Below are 15,268 nucleotides of genomic sequence, written 5' to 3' on the forward strand. Positions count from 1 at the left end.
CTGCATTGGGAATGTTTAATGAATGATTAGAGGTTTTATGATCGCTCTCCCAAAATCTCAGTAAATTACTTTGATTGAGCTTGATTGTGTTTAGAATTGCAATTGAGAGCACAGTGCAATGATCAACATGTCTAATGTGCATGCTTCCTACAGAGAGCTCCTGTCAGCTCTCTGTACTGGGCTGTGATCTATGCAGGCAGAAAGTTGGAGTGGTTGTGCAGGAGGCCACTGATGGCTCTCATGCGCTGGGGCAGGCCAGCGTTAGTGTCTCTGTGCCAGCGGGGGCTGTCTCCATGGGTAGATGGGGCCAGTACAAACTGAGCCACATTGGGCAGCTTGAGCAGGTTGATGAGTTCGTGGGCTCGTGTGATGATCTCCTCAGTATCCTCCTCACTAAAGTACACAGCTACAGGCCCACTGCGCGCGAACGAACGCATCTTAGACAGCAAGAGTGATGCCCTGAGAGACAGAGAGAGAGAGAGAACTGTGTTGCAGTACAGAATGATATGACTGAAGCTATACTGCCTAAACTGTTTAAATTTTCAATGGAATATTTGATATTCATGGTCACTTTTTAATTAAGGGAACAAATTCAATACTAAATGAAATAAAGGGTGTTTGTTGGCACAAGAACCGTTGACTAATTTTTTGTGTATATACAGCTTCATTTTATTAAAGTGTTGATGAACAAGTTTTGCTTTAAAGTTTAGACAGTTTTCTTTTGTAAAGCATTGTAAATCTGGTCCTTTAAGTGTCACAGTGTTTGCTGATGAGTGCAGTCATCACAAAGGGGTATCCAACATCTGGGGAATGGCATTATTTCCAAAATTGTACAGTCACAAATATACACAACATTGTTTTCCTCAAAACAAACATGGCTAGTATTCAATAGGTTCATAAATTTAAAAAATAAAAAAGTATTAAAATAAAAAGTTGGATATTAGCAAACTGTGGATGGCCAGAGCAGTGGTGCTAGGTTTGTGAACCCTTTAGAATTCTTTTTATTTAAATTTGACCTAAAACTAAAATGTGATCAGATGTTCATCCTACTCATAAAACAGACAAACAACCCAATAAAACAGGCTCAAAATATTCTGTTTAATTCACTTACTGAACAAAGTGATTCAAAATTACATGTATTTTTTTGGAAAATGTGAACCTATGCTTTCAGTAGCGGGTGACACCAGTGACTCTTGCTGAGGTTCTCAGAGATCTCCTTTGACCAAGGCACCCACAAATGTATATGGTGTACACCAGACGTTTACACTAAAGAAGATTACGTAAATGGGTCCTAATGGGTCTATTCAAAACACACCAACACATACATTCAACCTTGTATCAGTTTGTTCAGTAAATTAATGAAAAAGTACATGCATTTGTGTGCTTATTTGTTTCATTGGTTATTTTTACTACTAATATTATGATGATGATGATGATGATGATGATGATGTCAAAAAATATACAGAAGTGCTCAGAAATTTAAAATGTTCACAAACTTTTCAGCCCCACTGGAAGTGCAGATGACATACATGAGTGATACAGAAAAGGGGCTAAACACTTACCGAGGGATGAGGTCCTGACTGCGGGAGGCCAACTTAGCCAGTGCGGTCATCAGGACAGTGAGGAGGCGTGGAGAGTAGCACGGGGGGCTGGAAGACTGACGCACCTGTGTGATCTCAAATAACACTGCTTCTATCCCCTCAAAAAAAGAGGTGATCAGCTCCACAGTACAGCGAGGGTCGTAGGACACTGACAGATACTCTCCTATTACCCACACCTGCAAATTTGCACACATATACATTCTATTACCACATTAAGGCAAGCAATACAGAATGGCTAAGTATATGGAATGAATGAACAGGGCTTGACTTTCACTCACCGCATGTGTGTAGAAGTTCTCTTTACTGTAGATGCTGGTAGTTGTGCTGACAAATTCCAGCAGCTCCTTATACTGATCCACAATCAGCGGAGGGTGCAGTTTGCACAGGGTCTGCAGGTGTGTGCTAAACACTCTACAACAAAAATTCAGCAGTCAGACAACTACAAAAACTCACTATGACAATATAAATTCAGAAAATCCATCCATAAGGGGGCCAAAGTCTTTCTATCATTAGAACCATGAACTGCCTAACCTCTGCACTTCAGTGCTGAAGTTCTTTATGTTGAAAAGGAGGCTGCTTCTCTCCAGCAGGACCAGCAGCAACTGGTTTAACAGCTTTTCATCTGCCATCTAAGCACAAGAAGATGAAATAACAACTCACTGCATTACAAGTGGGCTATATGAGGAAGAGATCATCATTATGACAAAACACAAATATAAAATGTGTGTGTGTGTGTTTCTGTAACTGAAAGGCAATCTATAAGATTCTGCATTGTCTACATTTTTGGGAACTGCCACTACATATCAGAGGAGTAAAGCTTCACAAGATACAGATCACAGGCATAAATAAAGAGTGGTACAGTTGAACCGGTCTGATTGTGAAAAGTTGGTTCTTGCAAGGCCTGTGGTGTTTTTGACCTGAGTGACTGTGTTGAAGTAGATGTGCAGCAGCACAGGGACAATCTGGGCACAGCGCACAACTCGCGGACTCTCTACCATTCCCTCCAAAGCCTCGTGAAGGGTGCTCAACCTGTACAGCAGCACAGAGCCAATGGAGAAAACCACAAATAGAAGCAAATAATTCCAGGTGTAAATATCGGGTCTCAACAGTATTCAGAATTATTTCAAATAAAATACACAGAAGGGATTTTAATTTTTCGTGTTGCCATAGCCAAGTACACTGAATGCTGTACTATTTACAGTGGTGGGAAATAAGACAACAAAAAATTACATTAAGATTTTTTTTCTTATTAAGAAAATACAAGAGAACTTCATTTAACCCTAAAAATTTATGCATTAATTAATCAATGATACTTAAAGCTGATTCTAGTGCTCCAAAATCTATGTTTTATGTTTATGTTGAATAACCACTTTCATCACTATGTATACTACTATGTATTTTAATAACTTTATAAGCAATGAATATCTTAAATTAGATCTGATCTGTAGGTATTACCGGTCAATGGTGTCCCCAGTCCCTGCTTCAGGTCTGAGAATGTACAGAAACAGTCCTCTGTAAGAGGGCTGGCGGAAGGCATCTAGAGAAGCAGTGATCTTGGAACCCTGCTGGTCCCAGACAGCACGATCTAGAGCTGGGTAACATGATGATCTGCAACAGGATTCCACATATGCTTATTTCAACAGCTGTGCAGTGATTTTGCGAAATTTTGATGCAAAACTGTGGAGGTGTGATATAACGAGGAATGGACATTTTATTAGTTTTACCATCTAATGTAACTGCACTGTTTGAACACTGAAGTATGCAAATGGTCAGCACCAATCAACAACTAATTCATCATAAAATGTGCCCAAAATATATTGTATGTCAAATTGTGAACTCAGTATCATAAATCCAATTAAACTGTGGGCTGAGTGTATAATTACACCCAAATTAACATCTCCTGTTTGCAGTGTTAAAGTCTGTTCCAATCCCAGAAAGCCACAGAGTGGCATGGTGAAAGCTATGGAAAAAACGGTACAGTTGTAACCAAGCTCTAATACACCCAGTTAAATTCACAGGCCTGGAAGATCAGCTAGATAGATGACCTAAATGAGGTGCATCTGGTCACAGAGTGAAAAACTGCACAGTGATGCATTCACCCAAGGGGGTATTCCATAAAGCAGGATTTCTCAGCTGGATAACTTAAACGAAAGGTTTCCAGTATGAATGTCCCTAATATCTTGTTTTATTGTACAAGCTTGATTTTTGGCATATCAGGCTGAGAAATTCATTAGTGTAAACCAGGGATGCACAGCTCTGGTTCTGGGCCAGCATCCAGCACAGTTTGATAATCATCCTACTCAAGCACACCTGATTCATTGCCAGATGTGTTTGAGTAGGGAAACTCCCAAACCGTGCTGAATACCATGCCTCCAGGACTGCCGTATAACCCCAAGTATAAAGCGGCTGTGTTTTCTCCAAGTCACATCATGAGGCACAAATAAAAAACAAGATCACAAGCACTGCACCAAATCACTCTTATTTTTAGTGTGTTTGATTATCTATGCATGCAGCTTACCTGTGCTGTAGGTCCAGGGCAGCGGCCAGGCAGGGCAGATCCAGCAGCGAATGGAGTAGCTCGATCGCTGTCTCAGGCGCCAACAGAGAGGGCAGCAGCTCCACATACTCAGAGATCAGACCTGGGCTGTTCCACGCCAAGAACTGAAGGAGAGAATAGAAGGTAAAGTGTTGCACAACACTGACCACTATTAAAGTTTTGGATCAGCTTTGTTTATTGGAGAAGAGAGCTCACCTTGAGCAGGTTGGGGAAGCTATGCCTGTAGATCACCACTTTCTCCTGCAGGACACTCACATTGTGGAGACAAAAGTGCACAAACTCAAAGGCCAGCATCGGTTCATTGAAGAGCTCCGCGGGGAACCGGGTAAACACTTGGTAGAAAACAGCCTCGGAATCCACAGCAGCAGTCTCACCTGAAAACACACACATCCTCTCAGTTACAAAATAGTTGAGTTGTAAAAAAATAACCTTGCGTGTGTGTGTGTGTGTGTGTGTGTGTGTGTGTGTGTGTGTGTGTGTGTGTGTGTGTGTGTGTGTGTGTGTGTGTGTGTGTGTGTGTGTGTGTGTGTGTAGGGTTAGGGTGCTGGCTCTATCCTGATGAGAACTAGTATGGAATAGTGTATAAATCTCACCATTGGATGGAAAGAAAGATCTTGGAGAAGATCTTAAAACAATAAAGATGTTAAGAGACCCAAATAGGATGGAAAAGGGCATAGTTTTTGTCATTTTTTGACTACTGGGATGGCATCCCATCATTTTCCACCTAAAACCAAGTCCTGGTTAAATATAATACATAAAATGGTCTAGATGTTTATGACTTCTACGTCCATCACTGTTACAGACGGTGTCTATTGGGGGCAGTTGTGAGCTGGAGGTTAGGGAACTGGCCCTGTAACCGGAAGGTTGCTGGTTCAATCCCCAGTGCCGACAGTATATGACTGAGGTGTCCTTGAGCAAGACACCTAACCCCCAACTGCTCCTTGGGCACCGTGGATAGGGCTGTCCACCGCTCCGGGCAAGTGTGCTCACTGCCCCCTGGTGTATGTGTGCTCACTAGTGAGTGTATGTGGTGTTTCACTTCACGGATGGGTTAAATGTGGAAATGGAATTTCCCAATTTGTGGGATTAAAAAAGTATCACATAACTTAATAAACAAACTGGCTGCGTGAAGCCTCTAATCCCTCGTTTTCAGAAGAAAACAAAAAAAACTCTTGCAGGTTGCAGGACACTCACTGTGGTTGAGGTAGAACTGAGCTATTGGGAGCAGTGCTCGGGCAAAGGCCAGGTCCGGACTCAGCCTGCCATACAGTGCTTTGATACAGGGGAAGGCACGATACACATAGGAGGCATCCTCATTACAGATGATGTCCATTATGGCAACTGACTCCACAAGGCACTGGACAAAGGAAAACATCATTTATCAAACAAACATAATACACATAACATCGGCTCAAATGAAAAACATGAGGCGTTTATAGTTCAGCATGATATTAGGGGGCAATGATGCTTAATCATAAACAAATAATAAATAAATAAATAAATAACAGATAAACACAAACTTTGGAAGAAGACTTGGTTTATATAGGAGTGGGTTTATATGATGACCTATACTGCTTTGACCTAAAAGCAAGGAAAAAAAAGATAAAATGCTTTAAATAATAAATAAATGTTATTTCTTGGTTTATTGCTTTTTATTGTTTTTGTGCTGATGTTAATGCCGTGCTTTAGAAAGAAAATCTATAATCAGTCAGTGAGTCAGCAAAGTGTTGCCAACTTTTATGCACTATGCACCTCAGCACTTGGCAACCCTGCGCTGTTTACATGGTCTGCCTGACGTGGTCATGGCTGAGTTGCTGTGCTTCCTAAATGCTTCCACTTTAATAAGACCACTCCCAGTTGATCGTGGAATATTTAGAAAGGAAGAAATTTTGTGAACAGACTTGTTGCAACGGTAGCATCCTGTTACAGTACCATGCAAGAATTCGGAGAGCTCTTTAGAATGATCCAGTCTTTCACAAATGTTTGCAAAGACAGACTGCATGGCGAGGGCCTTGATTTAATATACCTGTGGCAAAGGGACTGAATGAAACACCTGACTCCAACAATTAAGAGGTGTGTCCCAATACTTTTGTCCATATAGCCTATATTAACAAGACTGTCTGGATGTCTGGATTATGCTATGATTTTTCCCTTGCTACTTATTAGTAGCTTATAGTTTATTTCTGCAGATGTTAAATGTAAATATGACACTACAGTTTTGCTGAAGCATTTTGTGTATTCCAGCCTGTTCGCCAACTTCAGAAAAACTAATAACAGGTATTGTGAAACAGCCTTAAGGTATCATAATACTACATTTCTATCTGTATCATCCTGTACCATTAGTTTCGTGTAACCAGACTAAGGAGGAAGTTGTGGTTCAAAGGCAAAAACAAGGTGCTTTGGTTTGGCTTACTGCTTTCTGTAGCTCCGCATCAGTTCTTTTCAGAGCCTCTGTAATGAAACATTAAACGATTATCAAAGTGACTGCACAAATTTGATTTAAAACTATAAAATGATCTTTTTTAGAGTTGTGGTGGGTAACTCACTCCGGTCACTCTGCTCAATCAGGCGGTGACAGTACTCAAAGGCTTTCTCTCTGAGCCGCTCCTTTGGAGGAAGGAGTCGGCTTGATGAGGAGGTGGCTGATACCATGGACATCACTGAGCTGTCCACCTCAGAGCGGTCATCTGCACCAACAGTACAATCCAGTACATCAACTTTCATCACTAACATCATGCTTAACACAAAATGAGAGTATTCACGCTTCTTAACAACAGACAGAATTGCAAGTGAAGAATTAAAAAGTGAAATCTGACATGGCTTGCAATCAAACAACTAGTTTTAAAAACAACTGATGGAAGTGCAGCTCTTAGTTATTCATTCATTGCTGTGCTTGGTTATTGATTACTAGAAGAAAAACAAGGGTTAATCGCAAAGTACAGACAAGGTCTCAGTGTGAGTAGAATATGGATGCCCAATCCAGCAACTGGAGATGCATCAGCCAGCAGAGCTGCAAGCATAAACTAACACACCGTGCTCTAACAGTAAGATGCTCCTAAAGCTAGCTTGATCAAGTGTATTAGTTTTAGAATTGGAACTAAACTCTCCAGGAACAGGGCTGGGCAGGCCAGCAGTAGAAAGAAAGCAGTTCTGGCTGTGGTTTTAAGCCTGTCAAACCAAACCTGTGGCTTACCTTGGTGAGAAGTTTGAATGACCTGTGTTCTTTTTAGCTGAGCTAGCAAAAAGTGAAAACCCAATCCTCAGTTATTTTGCATGCCATAAATAGCGCTGACAGTGTGCAATGTGGGGTGCTGTCAACAACACATCTCAATCAAATTCAGTCCAATCTGCATGATGTAACAGGAATTGGAATCAAACATGAAGGCTGAAAAGAGGTTCAACTACATTCTTAACGGTCTAAAACTTAAACTAAAGTCACAGAATATCACATCTCAACTTTCTAGCTCAGCCAAATGACCCTTTCCTATTCTTGTTACCTGATTCTGCATTGGAGGTTCCTTCTGTGTCATAAGTGAGCAGCCAGTTCTTCATCATGGAAAAGGTGTACATGTTCATCCACTGGTCTTCAGTGTAGCTCTGGCCCACACATAGAACAGTGAAGAAGTCTCCGGCCACTGCACCGTCCACTTCGGTCATTGGGGCTGGCTGGGAAAACAAATCATACCGTGTAAAAAGCAAACAGTTTACTCATCCTCCACAGAGAACACATTAAATATGGCACAATAATAAAACAAGAGTTTACATTATTAACAAGACAAAACCATTTACACAAGCCACACTATACGTTTTATTTTCCAATATGTTAAATAAAACAGTAATTGTGCATTAAACTGTGTAAAAGTGTTTTTTTCTGTAGAGGATGTGTGAACTTATTTTTACACAACCTTTGGGCCTTGTGAGTATCTAAGAAAATTAATAAAAATCTGTTCCAGAACGATCAGAATCTGCTTATTCTGAATGATCTAAATGATGACAATTCAGATCTATTTTCCAAGCACAAGACAAATGGCAAAGACACATTTGGTGTCAAAAGTTTGCTTCATAAGTCTTGCACTGGAACTGCAAGTCTTGTGTACCTAACAAGTGCAGGTAGCATTTCATCATATAAGCAGCTGCCTCGGTTGATTAACTACATTTGGAGTAAAGCAAACATTTTGTACCTTTAATTTTCAAGGAACCATTCCTTTAATTTGGCCTTTTTAATTTGGCTTGATAGTTGGGAGAATTGCTTTTTATTTATGTATATACCAGCCATGTTTATGCTGTACCTGACGTATTCTGGGACTGGTGAAAAATCCCCCAGAGGACATGGAGGCTCCCTGATGGACACTGGCATACCGCAACCAATCGGCCAACTTCCGACTGACCACATTCACCTGATCTAGATTCAACACATTCATAATTATACCTGAATTTCTGCAGAAACATGCATTAAAAAACATATGACAAGTGATTACAATGAGGAACATTGACTTGGAGGTGCACATCTGTTAATATTTGCCAGTACAAACTCACCTTCACTGAGAATCTTTGGAGAGAAGCTGAAAATTTTGGAGAGAATGGGGAGTGTATGTTTAGGAACCTGCACCTCAGGTTGTCTTGACTCCAGAAACTTCAGCAAATGCTGACAGAGAGGAAGCAGATCCTCTTTGTTGCCAGCCTGACCAACAAGAAGCACAGCTCAAGCAGGTGACCATAAACACACAGAAAATATATGAAGGGTGGTACCTGGGGCAGTACCTGGGAGAGCACCACGCTGGCCATATAGCTGAGTGCTCTGCTATCCTGGCTGAGTTCTGTGGAGAGGGTGTGCAAACTGAGGGGCAGGCTTTCTCTCAGGATGGCAGAGGACAGAATTTGAAACTGCTCTGGACATGACAGAGAGCGAAGCAGGGTCTGGAGCTTTTTAATGAGGTCTGGCGGAAGCCTAGTAGTGGAGAACATTGAAGGATAAGTCAAAAGATATGTCTTAGAAGGCACAAACAACTGGAGACTAAGTGCAGGCTCACACATGTCAGAAGTAAATCAACCACTAGTGCATTTACAACACTAAAACATTCCAAACATCAAAAAGAACAGGAAATCTGCACTCTTGGATCAGAATCTTTAGGATTTATTTCATAAGATCTTAAAAGAATCTGTCCCAAAAGATTACTGTGAAAATTATTTAATTATATTGCAAACTAACCTAAACAGTGTGATCAGAGATTATGGAATTTCAATTCTTGCTGATTTTTGGAAGGTTGAAACAAGTTATTCATTTATTAACACGTTTCTCCTCTGAATACAGGCGAAAACCTGCTCCCCAGTAAACAAAGTCAGCCCGAGTGTTCCAATGTGAAATTATGCATTATAAAAAAATGTACCAACTCTTTTCTTTAAAACTTCTTTATATTGGGTCTGGAACGCTAATATAACCATTTCATTTCCCCCCCAAAATACATGCGTCTTCCATGTTTATATACATAATCTTTATTAAATTTTCTTTGGTTACTATTTTGTCTTAGAACACCCTGCATGCACTGCACCATGTTTGGAATTAAAAAAAAAAAGAAAAAGAAAAGTTTTGGACAAAACCTTAATGTATCGGGCATCTGGCAACACATCTGTAATCATTTCATACAATGCTGGCACTCTTTTACACAAAGGGCCAGTTTCCCAGACCCAGACTGAGCCTAATCGTGGACTTTGGATGAAAATGAATTTCCAAAGTTGATTCACCTTTGGTGCTCCAATTTAGGACTAGGCTTAGTCTGGGAGTCAGGTGAAAACGTTCAAGCCTGTGTTAAGTCTGGGTTATAAAGCACATTTTATAAACCTACGTTCTGGCATATTTCGTGGCAGAAACGATCAAATGAAGCCTCTGAAGAGAATCCACCACCTCCACTGCAACTTCTTTATTGGACAGAAGATGTTTTGATATACGGCCATAAAACCTCTGCAGCTCTTCTTCCTGTATTTCTCTGAAAAGCATGATAAATGCACAGTCACTGAGTCTGCACAGGGATGCAACAGCATCTAATCAAAGCACACTCTCAGAAAAATAACGATCTTTTCCACTATGGAAGCTGCCACTTATTTACAGATGTGACACAGCTGGGCAGCTACCTGCACTCGCTTCTAACCAGATCACACGTCGCGCTATTCTGAGCACAGACGAGGAAACACGCACGCTGTCTTACTCTGAATCAACACACATGGCTTTCGCCTTCAGCCCTTCAGCTAGATGGTCTGAGGAAAGAGACGTGGCTTGCTGGCATGCTGGTAATTAAAGACGACAGCTCTGAGGAAGAGTGTCGCAGTTAAGCGACGCAGTGAACCTGAACTCCGAATAAAAGCTTGCACTGCTTATTCGCGCTAGCTCACCCGCTGAACTTCTTACCTTGCCTGCTTCACCAGACTCTCTGTTCCCGGAGCGAACATACTGACGCGCGTTGTCTAACTACATGCAAACACATGAGAGATGCGTAATGTCTAAATATCGCGATTAATCTAACGCTTCCAGTCACAAACAGCCTCTTCTGCTCTGTTTACATGCTCAGTCCTGAGTGAACCACATGACCGCGGCTGCTCCCGTCACGCTGCTTAGTCACGTGGACCGTACTGCTCCGCTCATTGGTCGCCTCATATTAACGTCCCGGCGTCATTTCATATTAGCGGCGGACACGCGGAAAAGGCGTTTTTAACTCTTTACAATAGAAGCCAACAGCTCTCAAAAGTCACACCAGAGAATGTGTAATGAGGGAAAACCACCGGCTCTGTCCTCACCTCGGCACTCTAACAGAACCGGCTGACGGCGGACTCCGTCGACTTCCTATTTCTCCCGTTATATCAGAAACACCACGTATTGAACACCAGGGGGCGCTCACTCGCGAGTCTTGAATGAATGGGGGTGAATGGCGCTAAACCGCTAAAAACGAGTTAAACAGTTTCTAAATTTTGTTCAGGGTCTTGCTTTTATTTGAGAAAGTAGAAAGATGTCTTTCACTCAAAGGCCATGACCACTTAACTGTACACTTTCTTTTTTTGATAGCAGACACGTTTAGGGCAGTAAGACGTTAGCGTTACTGCTACTGTGTGCTGAATGGTTAGCATTATTGCTAGCAAGTGCTGATTATAACAACTGAGTGCTGATTGGTTAGAGTTCTAACGACTCAGTGCTGATTGGTTAGAGTTCTAACGACTCGGTGCTGATTGGTTAGAGTTCTAACGACTCAGTGCTGATTGGTTAGAGTTCTAACGACTCAGTGCTGATTGGTTAGAGTTCTAACGACTCGGTGCTGATTGGTTAGAGTTCTAACGACTTAGTGCTGATTGGTTAGAGTTCTAACAATTAGTGCTGATTGGTTAGAGTTCTAACGACTTAGTGCTGATTGGTTAGAGTTCTAACGACTCAGTGCTGATTGGTTAGAGTTATTTCATGATAACACTCCTTCTCCTATATTGCTTAAACAAACTCTGCCAGCCAGATCAGCATCAGCCGGCTCTCATTAAGCGCAGCAAGAGCGCCTGAGCCAGAGGGAGCTGGCAGCTCGGAAGGTGTAGTGAAGCGGCCTCGCTGCGTAACTGGAGGGGCCCGGGCGGCAGAGCTCCTTATCCTTAATCTCCCTACATCGCTCTACTACACACCAAGTACAAATGTACAGGACCTTCTGTAGACACATACTTCAGTCTGCATCCAAAGGTTCACTACATATTACAGACACCTTTACAGATATTACATACATTACAAATAACATTTTGATTGTACCTTTGAGAACATTTTTAATCTTGAAAAAAAAGATCAAAGAAATAAGAACAAAATTCGGCTTAAAAACCGTCTGCTGCTCTCATCTGTAGGTGAAAAATATTCAGACCTTAAATCCAGTTTCCGCTCTGGGATTTTTGCAATCGCTGATATAACATTTAATGTTAAATATCTTCACCACAATAACATTTGAACCTATAACACAGCCCTGTTATAGTTCTGGTCCTGTAACTAGCTGGAATACAGTACAGTTTAGCACAGAGCTGCCCAAACCTTTTGTCTTGGTAAGCCAAGGGACATGTTTGTGGTGGGCCAAGACCCAAAAAGACAAAACAGAGATTAACACTCCACCATTTTTGTAACTAAAATCAGAATTATATGTGGCATAAAATTTGCTTGTTGTCTCATCCGGTTAGCGGTGGGGTTACAGTAACGTTTTGGTGTGCCAGACTTGGTGCAGCCCTGGTTTATTGATTTCCCTGCTTAATCACATCTGCTAAACTTGTACCTTTAGGTACAGATAAAAACTGCGTGACTACTTTCCAAGGCTTTCATAATTCATGAATGTGGCATGTGTTTTCAGGTTGCACAGAACATGTAGGACCTCCTGGACCCTTACTCAGATGCACAACGCTTTCAAGAACACTCAAGAGAGCAGATCCTCCTGGAGAGGCCCTTATTCATCAAATAATTCTGTACATCCCTGTTTCCAAAAAAGTTGGGATGCTGTGCAAAATATATATATATAAAAAAAGATCAAAATGCAATGATTAGCAAGTAATTTAAACCCTATATTTTCTTGAAAGCAAAACAAAGACAACGTATCAAATGTTTTTTTAAAAATACGATCCCATTTTGAGTTTGATACCAGCAGCACATTCCAAAAAAGTTGGGATTCGGGCACAACTGTGTTCATCACTTCTGTTAACGACACTCTGTAAGCATCTGGGAACTGAGGAGACTGTGGATGTTTACATCTTTAGTAGAATACTTTTGAGCATTAATATTTGTAGTAGTATACATTTAAGCATTAATGTTTGTAGTAGCACACTTTTAAGCATTAATATCAGAAGGCATTAACTCGCGCTTAGCGTTAAAGAGTTATGACATTCGCATGGCAGGGCAGGCTACAACAGGCAGTTTGTGACAAACATGCAGAGATGTACGCAACAGGAAACTGGCCAAGGCCACAAACTGAAGTAGGTCTGCGCTTAACCGTTAAAACGTGAGGTTTTCGTTAGAACATGAGGTTTTCACATCCATATATACATATGTCCATTGCACCCACTAAACAGGAACATGTACGCATTTAGGTTTAGCTTATACGCACACACATATTCAGCTTCAGGGTATAAAAGGAGTCAGAACACATTGGGAGGTCAGAGCTTACTTGGGAGATACATGATGCATGTTCTCTGTTTGTAACCTCTCCAGAATTCTGTAATAAAACTTCGTTTGTTTCACTTCAGTCTGATCTACTCGTCTCATTTGTTTCGCATCAACGAACACGCAGGACTGGTTTTGTCCACAAGATCAATTTATGTAGTTTTGAAAGTGAAATGTTTTCCTATTCATGTTTGATATAGGATTTCAGCTGCTCAACAGTTCGGAGTCTTTTGTTGTATTTTTTGCTTCATAGCGTGCCACATGTTATCAGTCCATGACAGGTCTGGAGTACAGGCAGGCCAGGTTAGCACCCAGACCCATGCTGTAATACATGCAGAACATGGTTTGACATTGTCCTGCTGAAGCAAGGCCTTCCCTGAAAAACACATCATCTATCAGGCAGCATACGTTGCTCCTAATCTTGTATACGGAGATCAGGCATAACATTATAACAAAACTCCAGCAGCACTGCTGTGTGTTATCCACTCGTACCAGCACAACACACACTAACACCCCACCATGACCATGTCAGTGTTACTGCAGTGCTGAGAATGATCCATCAGTACCTGCTCTGTGAGGGTCCAGAGGGGTCCTGAACACTGAAGAACAGGGTAAAAGGGGGCTAACAAAGTATCAGAGAAACAGATGGACTACAGTCTGTCATTATAGAACTACAAAGTTCTGCACCTATGTAGTAAGTGGAGCTGATAAAATGGAGAATGAGCATAGAAACAGGGAGGTGGTCATAACGTTATGCCTGATAGCTGAATATCATATTCACGATTACAGATCATCCATGCCATATGCACTAATGCACCCCCACACCATCACGGGTGCCAGCTTTTGAACTGTGCACTGATAACAATCTGGATGGTCCCTCTCCTCTTTAACCCAGAAAAATTTGATTCCAGGGACCCTAGAACACTTTTCCACTTCATCTCGGTCCATTTCAGGCCCAGAGAAGGTGGATGTGTTTTGGGATCACGCGTGTGTGTGTGTGTGTATATATATTATATATAGATTAATTGTTCTCAGTGGTTTTCAGAAGTGTTCCATGCAGAGCCCATGCAGTGATTTCCACTACACAATCATGCCTGGTTTTATGCAGTGCTGCCTGAAGGCCTGAAGATTCATTTTTCTGCCTTGTCCCTTGCACAGAGATTTCTACAAATTCTCTGAATCTTTTAATGATATTATGTGCTGTAGATGATGAAACCCCCAGGTCTGTTGCTGTTTTATTATCATGTTACTGATTAATTACTTGTGAGATGTTTCATCATCATTTTTTAGCATTACACTTTTGTTGCCCTGTCCCAACTTTTTTGAAATGTGCTGCTGGCATCAAATTCAAAAGGGGCATATTTCTCAGTTTCAACATTTAATAAGTTGTCTTTGGTTTTCAATTAAATATAGAATTTAAACAATTTGCACACCATTGCATTTTGTTTTTATTTACATTTTGCACAACATCCCATCTTTTTTGGGCTGTGGAAGGAGATGGAGATTTGAGCGTCTGAAATGAAATACCACCTACGCCACATCTGACTCAAGTGTCGTGATTTAATTAACAACGTTGAGTGATCTACCCATCATGTTACATCATGTTACTGTTCTAAGCATGGCAATAAAATATGCCAAAGAAGAAACAGATTAATAGGGTTCGATTTGATGAGGACTGGGGGCTCCCAGATGTCTCATAAAAGTTTAGTTTCTCTTAACATTATTAATTTAGGACGTTTGGTCTCAGCTCACTCTGAAAAATGAGGCAAGACGGTTATCATTTTACCGTCTTTCTCAGTGTAAATTTCAAAACCACATGGAATCTACTATCAGCCAGCACTCAAATAATGAGAACTTGCAGAATGATTTGACCAGTGATATGAACTCAATTACTCTGCCATGAGTGCAAAAACACAGATCTGACAACCATCTGTTCAAAAGCCTCAAACAAAGTTT

At 41.1% G+C, this 15,268-nt stretch overlaps 1 protein-coding gene across 2 annotated transcripts; it reads right to left on the reverse strand.

The window, feature by feature from the left end:
• Nucleotides 1–10,754, reverse strand: ap5z1 (adaptor related protein complex 5 subunit zeta 1). 2 transcript variants are annotated; one of them, XM_017703184.2, is made up of 18 exons: nt 10,562–10,754; nt 10,002–10,142; nt 8,920–9,106; nt 8,695–8,839; nt 8,448–8,560; nt 7,656–7,824; nt 7,352–7,393; nt 6,705–6,845; nt 6,572–6,609; nt 5,353–5,515; nt 4,354–4,532; nt 4,120–4,262; nt 3,057–3,209; nt 2,519–2,630; nt 2,133–2,230; nt 1,880–2,012; nt 1,563–1,777; nt 1–459 (listed from the first exon to the last, which is right to left on the reverse strand). In XM_017703184.2, exons 1-18 carry the CDS (start codon nt 10,600–10,602, stop codon nt 189–191), a joined length of 2,484 nt encoding a protein of 827 aa, XP_017558673.1. In that variant the 5' UTR covers nt 10,603–10,754; the 3' UTR covers nt 1–188. The 2 variants fall into 2 exon arrangements, with proteins under 2 accessions (XP_017558673.1, XP_017558676.1); XM_017703187.2 differs by lacking the exon at nt 7,352–7,393.
• Between the last annotated feature and the right edge of the window lie 4,514 nt (nt 10,755–15,268).

This window comes from Pygocentrus nattereri, chromosome 27 (assembly GCF_015220715.1).
Source record: "Pygocentrus nattereri isolate fPygNat1 chromosome 27, fPygNat1.pri, whole genome shotgun sequence".
Lineage (NCBI taxonomy): Eukaryota > Metazoa > Chordata > Actinopteri > Characiformes > Serrasalmidae > Pygocentrus > Pygocentrus nattereri.